The sequence below is a fragment of the Silurus meridionalis genome, chromosome 7 (genome assembly GCF_014805685.1).
Source record: "Silurus meridionalis isolate SWU-2019-XX chromosome 7, ASM1480568v1, whole genome shotgun sequence".
Taxonomy (NCBI): Eukaryota; Metazoa; Chordata; class Actinopteri; order Siluriformes; family Siluridae; genus Silurus; species Silurus meridionalis.
Genome location: NC_060890.1, coordinates 14,853,299 through 14,864,283, shown reverse-complemented (window position 1 = coordinate 14,864,283; position 10,985 = coordinate 14,853,299). Strand labels below are relative to the sequence as shown.

The 10,985-nt window shown below is 36.5% G+C and overlaps 1 protein-coding gene across 1 annotated transcript; it reads right to left on the bottom strand.

Moving 5' to 3' along the window:
* Positions 1-149: 149 nt before the first annotated feature.
* Positions 150-10,733, bottom strand: kctd2 (potassium channel tetramerization domain containing 2). Its single transcript, XM_046854469.1, has 6 exons — positions 9,509-10,733; positions 8,411-8,519; positions 7,239-7,330; positions 6,007-6,102; positions 5,429-5,554; positions 150-4,221 (listed from the first exon to the last, which is right to left on the bottom strand). Exons 1-6 carry the CDS (start codon positions 9,854-9,856, stop codon positions 4,192-4,194), a joined length of 801 nt encoding a protein of 266 aa, XP_046710425.1. The 5' UTR covers positions 9,857-10,733; the 3' UTR covers positions 150-4,191.
* Between the last annotated feature and the right edge of the window lie 252 nt (positions 10,734-10,985).

Here is a 10,985-nt window from a genome sequence, read left to right as displayed (position 1 = left end):
ATTACAGAGGAAGCACATCAGTAATATCTCAGCTTCTTCTCTCTTATTCTGTCCTCAACCCAGCGTTAAACTTATGCATCACCTAATGCACATTAGTGTCATGAGATCTTCACATGGCTCCATGAAAAAAACAATACCAAGCAAATGTCTTTCTGATTCTGTAAAACATGTTTTATTATTCAGACACATACATGCTCAGTTTTCTGGTAAACAATTGCAACAAAGTTCTGTGATAAAATGAAGTACAACAACTTTTTTTTTTTTTGGGACACAAATACATTTTATGATAAAAATCAGACTTCTTTTCAGCTTTTTCCCCCTCGTTGCAATCTGTACAGTAAAAGAATCTGCATCAGATGACATTAGGAAAAAAAACTAATATATATATATATATATATATATATATATATATATATATATATATATATATATATATATATATATATATAGACAATTTGACCAAGACTATCATTTTCCAGAACACTTAGCTCCACAAACTTTTAGACAAAAGGTCACACATGACATCAATACAGTCGATAACTTAACACATTCAAAACATCTGGTGTAAGGAGCAGGTTTGCTATAAAAGTTTATATGCCTTTCTCGGTATGTGTGTGCCCACATGCACACGTGTGTATGTACTGTATATCCAAGCATGCAGGTGATGCAGACTATTGTGACAGACAGACTATTTAACACAAACTAATACAACGGGTCTGCATTCCTGACCAACTGACTCACTTTCTAAATGTCTGTTTTAAAAAAGACATTTATCCACATATTGTAGATTTGGACAAAAAAAAAAAAATAACAGAATAAACAGGAGTTTGCGAATCATCTGTCTGAAAGTTTTCCCCTTGCACATGGCATCCAGAAGCTCTGAAAAACTGTCCATGCACCATTTTACCCCTACAACACCACAAGGCTAGACAAAGTCCCAGTATAGAATATTATATACTCTAACACAATGCATGCTTTCAAGTTCACATACCAGAAAACACAGTCCCCTCCCTCTCCACAGTTTGACAGAACACCAAATAACCTCAGTGAAATTTTTTTTTTTCCTCCTTCCACAGAAAACATGGGTTTTTTTGCCTCTGTTTAATACACACAAATGGGAAAATGGACATGGAAAATGAATCTATAATTCAGTGGCTCCTATATGCTCCTATTTCTTTATGATACACAAATCTTACCAAAAAAAAAAAAAAAAAAAGGGATAATTGTTTTAAAATTGACCTAAAGTATACAAACATGACATTTCTCCACATCTCTGCTGTTTGACAGAAATAAACAAAAAAAGACACCAACATAATTAAAGTGCAATAAAAACATTAAGGGTGCAAACAAAACGTTTCTTTACAATGTGAGTAAAAACATTAACCACCAACACTGACATAATGAACATGTGAAATTGAACTAAACACATTCAGTTTTTGAAACAAGGGACCATTAAGCAATCCTAGTTTAAAAAAAAAAAAAAAAAAAAAAAAAAAAAAATAGGCCAAGGCCAAAATGGCAAATTATTAAGCTCTGAATGGTCTTAACATATCAGTAATCAGGAAATGAAAAAAAAAATAAATAAAGAACATAATATGAAATAGGGATTCCCTTTCATTTCTTTAATTGTTTAAGCCTTGGGGGAAAACTTGTGGTTTTTAAAGAAATGTTGATGGCTACAAAAAAGAGCCCAGACCATCATCATTATTCTACATTTGTGCACAAGAAGACTATATAAGTGAAATGCCATGTTTCTAGCTTTTTCCCTTCAAACAGTTAACTACAACAAAGTAAACAAGTAAATTGTGACACAAGAGGTCTCTCAAGTGCATGTGTTTAAATCTTGTTTTTTTTCTGATTAACGATTTGTTGTTAAGACGAATAAAAGCTTAACATTTTGCCATTTTGGGCTTTGGATTGTAAGAACCCACCGGTTTTAGCCAGGAGTTTGGCTAAAGAACCCTGTACAAAGGAAACTGTGCACAACATTAGACACAGTGCTACAAGGACATCTGTGTATAATACAGAGTAAAGACAGCTTATTTTGCCTCAGTGATGATCGTATACTATCCAAACAGACAGGAATCCCCAACTCCCACCACTTTCCTATTTTGCATGAGTCATTAAGCAAACACATTGTTGAAGATCATATCTTACTTTTCAGCAGCAGGGAGAATAGCACAATATGAAAACTTCAATAATAAACAACTCTGACTGAACAAAGAGGAACACTCCACGGGATGCATTTCATCAACTCCGAGTACTCATAGGAGTTCAATAGCAAATTCTCAGTGTCCAAAAGCAAGAAGGTATATGAAACATCTAAATTTGCCTTAAAACTATTTCTATTTTAGGTTATAAAACCTAAATAAATACTATAATATGGAGCACGTTTTTGGCAACCCCTTCTACTTTGCGTCACATTTTAAAGCAGGGGCCAAATGAAAAAAAAAAATAGTGCTTTTAAATGTGCAATTGAAACCAAAAGTTTTACATCTACATGCTGCCTATGACAGCGGCTTCTTAATGAACATGAATAACAGACATCAAAACATGCAGTTTTACATTCTATGTGATATTTAACAAGGACCTTATGTTAAAGTAGTTAACTTTTAAGGGTGTGTGATTTTATTTAGAAAGCTAGTCTTAAGTGGATAGATATCAAACAATGAGGAAATTACATGTAAAACAGGACCAAATACTGGCTGATGTCAAATTATGAAAGAAGCACAGTTTACCTGAAGTTATACGATAGATTTTTGACATGAGGGCAAGCATCTCAATCCATGTAAAATAGAGCCCTTAACATTCACTGCTATTCCACTATAACTTATCTAATGTTTTTCTTTTTTTTTTTTTAAATATGAGATAGAACAGTTAAACAGCCAAAATAAAAAGAGTTCTATGGAGAACTGGAGCTGATCTTACCAAGTCGAAAAAAGATGAACAATCATAGTACAGAACAGAGTTCTGCAGTGACTCAAAAATCGTTTGAGCATGTTGTCTGTCAACAGTCTCATGGAGCTCATTTGTGACAAAAAGAACTGATGCACTTATATAGAGAGAGAGAGAAACAAAACAATTTTTGAGAAATAGTGTGAAATAAGACTATGGAGTGCCAGTTTTCCAGTCGCATAAAAATAGCCAGAGGGTGAACACAACACACAAACAAAAAAAAATCATTTACATACGCAAATAAGTGATGAGGCACTGGACAAAACTAACTAGGAGCACAAGTTGATTCATAAGCTTCCTTAGTCAAATGTGACTGTTACGATACACAAACTGGTTTTCTAACAAACTCTAGTGTAACAAAACCATGTTCATAATCTTTTCACACCATCAGCATTGCATGTTTCTTTTTTGACGCGCACATGTCATGAGGGGATAAATAAACACCTCCAACGTGACTTGGAACATCCGATACCCTTCAATGAATTCAGGTGGGTCAAACACAAGGGGAAAGAGTGAAATAAAAAGATACACTACAATACAAAAATGGCTCTGCATGTTCAAAGGCCAAGCCAGGCTGTGGTAGACACTGAAATGATAACGAGTGAGTGTTGCTGCTGATATTAACTTATACACTCGCTCGGTTTTACACAGTGAGTAAATGTGCTTAATATGAGAGGGGTGTAGGGGGCAAACATTTCTGCTTTTTTCTACTAGGTTTTTTTTTTTTGCACCCCTGGAAGTCCTGAGGAGATTTTGATGATGATAACACAGCCTAGCTGACCAGGGCACAGGCATCCCTTGTAACTAGCATGCCAGCAATGACAAAGTCTATAGATGATTATGACGAGGATATGAAAGCGATTAATGATCAAGTTCCGAGGCATTGTAGATGACTACATCAGTTGTTATAGTGACAGACCCAAATATTACTTGGACTCCCCCCCAGTCATCATAGTGAGTCCTGCATCATCACAGATCATCTAACTTTGTACTTTTTATTTTTTTTTTTTTTATAACAGCAGTGACCTCAGGTGATGGTGCTGGATGGGTGATGTTGCAGCACTGCAGGGAGGGGGACACCCCCCAATGTGGAAAGGCACAAGGGAGGAGGGTGATAGAAAGGAAGGGTAGCCATGTGAGCTGACTGAGTCAGCTGTATGGTTAAAGAAGAGAAACTAGAAGAGAGGAGAGGAGGGGAGGGGGGGAATCTGTGTCAGCACAGCTAAAAAGGTCTCCTTACATCCGGGATCCTCTCTCCTGAAGAATCTATGTGAAAAAAGGTCAAATAGCCTTCTTAAACATATGATATGCATTACAGGATACACATATGAGGTTAATGTGCACTAAGGAATGACATTTCATTAGTGATTAGTTATTAAACATGCTGTAGCATGCACTAATGCTCTTCAATTTAAACTAAAAATGTGTTCAATGGAAATATCTAAAATATCCTGATATTATCTAGATGATCTAAAACAGGGGTGTCAAACTCAATTGCACAGGGGGCCAAAACTCAAAGCACACTTTAGGTAGCATTCGGCAAGGCAGCTGAAGCGCTGCATTATGGGATCTGTAGTTTGTGTGTTATCAGCGCTTCATAACGCCGGGCCATTAATAACAATAATATTAGATCTATATAACATGATCTTGCAGGCCCGATATAATTGTACATCGGGCCTTGAGTTCGACAGATATGATCTAAAATATCTAAATTCAGTATACAGTTTATAAGACACTCCTCCCATCGAGTTTTGATAGTAAGAATTTAACATATAAATAGTTCAAATATGGTCAGTGTGAATTATCTTGAGAGCATTATGTCCTGAGTTGAACCATTATTATTAAACTTGCACATATTTATCTTTTCTACTATATGTCAAACCATTATCACTTGCAATGTTGGACATAAAAAAGGTTGTTTTAATGCCAACTCTAAGGGATAAAATGATAGAACATATGCTCAAATAATCTTTTTTTACAAATTGCTCCTATACTTAGGCTTTTTGGCCAGTACATTTATAATTCATATATCCTGTCTTAATAATGCATTTGTGCGGATCAGAATGTGCGTTATGCAATTTTGGTCAGTAGTAAAGCTTTTCGAATCGATTCTAAGCAGATGAACTGTTCTTTTGCTTCTTTTAATAATAAACACAATTTAGTTTTATATATATATATATATATATATATATATATATATATATATATATATATATATATTTTTTTTTTCGATTTTATTTAAGGTTGTCTAATGCAAAGAAATAGTTAAATTATTTGTTTTAAATTATTTTATTAAATGTAACATCATAATATAATTATAAATATAATTAAATAAACCCAAGTAAAAAATCTTGTTGTTACATTTTTCGTTGTTTCAAAAATTAGCATTAGATTTAGCACTAATCTAAACAAGAGTTGATTTTGAATAAATGTGATATAAAAAATTTTGAACAAACATTAACTTTGCACTCACCTTAGCTTTCTCAGTTGGCTCAATAACAATCCCATTAGTGGAGTTGTTAAGTTCCCGGGAAACCACACACAGGAACTCCGCTTGGTCCTCATTTCCGTAGTTGTAAGAGGAGCCAATGCTTATAAGCTAGAAAAATAAATACGTTTAATTAAAATCAAGGCAACATGAAGATCTCTTTAAATAAATGCGAGGAGATTTCAATTTACGTCAATTTACGTCATGCAAGCTTGAAATCTAAAAAACATCGGTCTGAAAACAGAAGCCTCACAAGAGCTTTGCAGTTCTTTAGAGTGAATGAATAGATAAGTAGCCAAGCTTTTATCTAATTAAAGCACAATTCACATAGAGTGAAATTACAGCTGTGGACTTCCACTGAGCAAATGCAATTTCCAAAGTAATAATGGAGAAAAAAATGTTTTTTCACAGTAAAAATAAAAGGTTAACAGACCAGTTCAGTGAATAGGGGGCTATATATTCTGAATGTCAGTGTGCTATTGCATGTGACCTGCACTACGTTTAACAGGTCCTCACATAAAAAGAAACTAAACAAAGGGTTGAGTACACAAAGGCCAGCTCACCTGCTCAAACTTCCACCCATCAGACATTGTGGAGACCATCTGGGTGAGTTCCTCTTCTTGGCACTGAAGTACACGATACACATGTTTCACTGGGCCCTGCAAATACAAAGAGATCTTTTAAGGACCTTTATTTGAAGGGGAAAAAAAGCACAATCTAGACTTAAATGAAGTCAAAAACAAGCTTTTATACACTAATATAGAAGAAAAGAATCAAGAAGCAGTGAAATAGTACTTAAGATTTCCCCTGTCACATACCGTTATACACTAAATGGACAAAAGATTGTGGACACCTGAACATTTGATTTATATGTGCTTTTTAAACATCCCATGCCATATTTAATCCCCATTTGTTGCTATTATACCCTCCACTCTTCTGGAAAAATTTTCCCACTAGATTTTAGAGTGCGGTTATAGATATTTGTGCTCTTTCAGCCACAAGGGTGTTAGTAAAGGCAGGTATTGATGTAGGTGAGGAGGCCTGGGTTGCAGTCAGTGTTCCAATTCCTCCCGAAGTGTTTAGTAAAATTGAGTTCAGAGCTCTTCAGCAGGCCACTCAAGATCTTTCACTCCAAACCATGTAAACCATATCTTCATATGCTTTTATGCTGAAAAAAGGTGCAACTGTGTTGTAACAGTTTGCAGAAGAAGCACATATGGCTGGAAAACTCAGGCGTCCAAGGACTTTTGTCCATATATTGCATTCACGTTTGTTTATTTTTGCACCATCCATAGTTATTTTTCTGAAAGTTAGAAAAGAAGAAGAAGGGGAAGAAGAAGAAGAAGAATAGCCTTTATTCATCATATATACATTACAGCACAGTGGAATTCTTTTCCTCACATATCCCAGCTCATTTGGAAGCTGAGGACAGAGCACGGGGTCAGCCACGATACAGTGCCCCTCGAGCACAGAGGGTTAAGGGCCTTGCTCAAGGGCCCAAGAGTGGCAGCTAGGTGATACCAGGGCTTAAACCCCCCGCCTTCCGATCAGTAACCTTAACCAGTGAGCTACCACTCCCCCAAACTACCTGTTATTAACATACACATTTTTTACTTATTTGATTATAAAGCTAAAAGACAGAAGGGGCATGCTCCTTATGATAACGAACTGATGGTACATTTTGTAAATTGTTAACTTAAAGTCCAGCTCTGGGACTTAATCCATTTTCTCGGCTGACCTGCCAAGAACCAAGCTCACAAAGCACCCTTCATCCTGGCTACATTCTCTCACACACCTGAGACGTCCTGTTCTCATTGTCTCGTATCCTCTCCTTTACCAGCCTCACCAATGACGCAATGTTATAAAACTCAGCTTCCTCTAGAACACCTGCAGGAGCCAGAAGGGACAGCATTGTAAGATTTTATTTACAAGACAATTCGAAAGTATTTAAGACAACAAGATGTGAAGGAATGCTCACACTGGCAGTCTTTTTTATCTTATTCCTTTAAATGTAAGCATCTTGCAGTTAACAAAATTTGTCAACAACATATGTTATAGATCACTGAAAGTTTAATATGCACAAGATAAAACAATGTGCTCCATTGTACCACCGTCTATTTTTTATATAAAAAAGCTCTGACTACAATGTCTATATTAATGCTTTCAATATAAAATGAAGCTTTATATAGGACAATCTAAGTATACTTGTATGCGGACGTGCCACATAAACGAATTTAAAAATCCAATCAATGTTATGGTAGAGGTTGCTGTAAAGCAGTTTGAAAGATCTCTTCAGTGCCAGCAAACCAGAAGTACAGATGTTCCTCTAAGTTGTCTGGCACGACAGTGTGTTCAGGGTTTTGAGGTTTCTCTGTAACATGAGCTGTTTTTCCCCCCTCAACATTAAAAGAAAGTATGAGAGGCTGGAGAGGGAATAAGGTTTATGGCTGTTATAAAAATACAGTGAATGACACTTTGTTTTGTGGCTGGTCCAAAACATTAAATTGAACTTGGTACAGATAAAATATATATAAATGTGTCAAATTTTAACAAATGAAAAATGTTACTTTAAAAAACTAAAAACTCTGCTGTCATATAAGAAGATTAAAACACTGCAGCAAATAACTGGAGCACAAACAACTTTGGGGTATCAGTAATTCAGCTTTGCGTTAACCACATCACACCACGCCGTCTGCGATTATCCTCCTATAACGTCAGATCCGGTCATGTTTTACTATGAACTCAGGCAAAAGTGAGTAATTCACATTGCTTAACTCCTCCATAACAAAATATCAAACAAACACCATGTTTTAGACACTCTCTACCCTACAATGATTAAACAATTAATACAGCCATCATTTTTGCACTGTGTTTTTTCTACACAAAAAAACCCAAAAAGTCCCTTAAGAAAGCCCATAGCATGCTGCTATTATAATATAACAAAGCACACAAGATAGTCTACCTCACCTTCCTCAGCAAGGTTCTTGTTGATGATCAGCTTTCCGTGCCTCAGATAATTCAAGATAGGTCCAAAGTACGTGGGATCTCTATCAATCAAATAAGCTCCTGTCTCATCCTGTGCAGAGAAACAATATGTATAATACGATCCCATACAAAAATAAAGCCGCATATACACCCAGGATTGAGTATTATTATCTTTGCAGCAGGAGTGACACCAGACACATTACAGTTTATTTTTACAACACTGTCAGTATCGATTACAAATACTTTATAAAAGTTTTACTGCATCTGCATGTATTTTCCATCATTATATTTCTGTATTATTCTAAAACCGTCATTACTGTAGACATTTCTAATCGGTGGACATTTGATCATTTTGTTCATGCAGCAATAAATGGGTTTTAAAATCATTCCTTGCTTACTGGATTATACGGCAACACTGACACAAGGCAAGGTTGTACATGTGATACATAATTGATATGAAAAAGCATGTCTGATCAGCTTTCCAAAACAGGCCAAACTAGTGAATGCAAATTTCTGACATTATCAAGAAAAGAAAAAAAAAAAAACATAAAAGTCTAGTTTTTCAGTTTTGATTGTAGTTCTGTATGAGGGTATATACTGTATATTTCTCTTGCAGACAAAATGTTTTTACACTCTGAAAGTAACTGAATACCTGCAGACACTCTGCACACAGTTATATTGGTACCTTTCAGTTCGTCATTTCTCTACTCCTTGACCTACATAGAGCTACATTGCGCAGAAGAGGAAGAAAGGCACAGAAGTGGGACAAGTTTCGCTAAATAGGTTGCACACTATAAACTATAGATGGTGATGGGATAATGAATAGGTTTAATTAATGTCTGCATCTTGGCAACTCTCTGTGGCCTTATCCTCGTTTGAATTCTGATCAGGCACAGTTTCATGGATCTGCTCGTATCTGCCTGCTGGATTTTCTGCTGCAACACACAGTCATCAGGTGATTCTCAGTGGAAATGTGTGAATGTCTGATTTGCCCGATCATAAACAAAAATAAAGCTTTTATGTCACTAACACAGATGAGTATAAAACAGCAGAGTATAAAGCGTTGCATCTCCACCTCACCTTATCCGAGTCCAGATCAGGATCTTCCTGACAGAGTCGGTACAGGAAGGATTTGGGATCCCTGCATAGGGTTTGTTTGGTTGTGATAAAGTAGGTGCCTCCGACATTGAGCCGGACCCACCGGGACCCCGGTTTCTCTGTGGACTCTGTTGGGGATGTGGGGCTGCTCTTCATTGGGAAACCGAACACGGCTCTCGACGCGGACAGGCCCGGGCTGGCAGAACCGCTCCGAGATGGAAGAACAAAGCTGGGCGACGGGAGGCGCATGCTAACCGAGCCGCGGGTCTCCCGGTGCTCGCTCTGCTCAATGAGGCCGCCCGCACTCGCTTCAATGTGTAGCTCTGCCATTCTCTCCAAATGATACAATAGTCCGTGTAATCAGTAATTCCTCCACGTGGCTACGATCTCACCTAAATGACACACTGTGGATACAACAACAGCTCGCAAGCCAGACCACAATTGATCCCCCCCCCCCCTCCAAATCCAGTGCTCGTCTGCAAGGCGTTGTTAAACTAAGCAAATAAAACCTAAACGCATTGATAACGCCGATCAAAACGGTGATGTATTAGAGACAATCCCTCGCCACGGCATAGTTCATCGTTTCATCAAACGCGACATTGATCCACCTTGTTTATTCAATCGACTCCTGCAAGCGCCCTAATATTATGAAGGAACTTAAAGCCATCACTTCCGGGTGCCGCTACACCATACATAATAAAAGCGGAGAAAGAAGCCACGGAGAAGCCAATGTAAAATTAATGCTACGAGCCTCCTCAAAACATATTTATAATATACGCATTTCCAAATATAGGATCTGTTATTTAAAAGTGCTCAGTAATAATCAGGATTTTTATTAAACCTGTATTGCTTTTTTTATTATTATTATTTCTGATACAGAAGTTTTCAGTATTTATAGACTGACATGTTGCTGCTGTTTGTTTCTCCCTCAGTTATAGAAGTTTAGATTAAATTAATTTAGTTTTAGTGACCAGTCCATCGGACTACTAACTATAAACGTGTACGAACTACAAGAACTGTTTTGGGAAAAATAAATAGAATCCGGTTTGTACTCCTCCCTCTAGCTGTCGTCTTAAAGCGACACCATTTATTTATTTCACTGTATTTCTCCTGCTGTAAAGTCCAGCCTCCTAATCAGCTGCCCAACACAGGTCAAACTAGTGAATTCACATGTCTGACATTATCATAAAATAAATCATTAATTAATAAAAAAAAAAATCCAACATAAATAAATGAATGAAAAAGCATGTGATAGCATACTTGTGTTGCATCTTATAAAGGCTTACTTTTAGGAATCCAATAGAATAATAATTAAAAAAACCTTAACCATTTACTTATCAATTTACACAAGCTGAAAAAGCCAATATGAAAGATAAAAATAAATTGTTTTTAACAGACAATTATATATTTTGCTTATATATCATCATTCGTTCACCCCTCCTCTCATTAATCTTTGTAT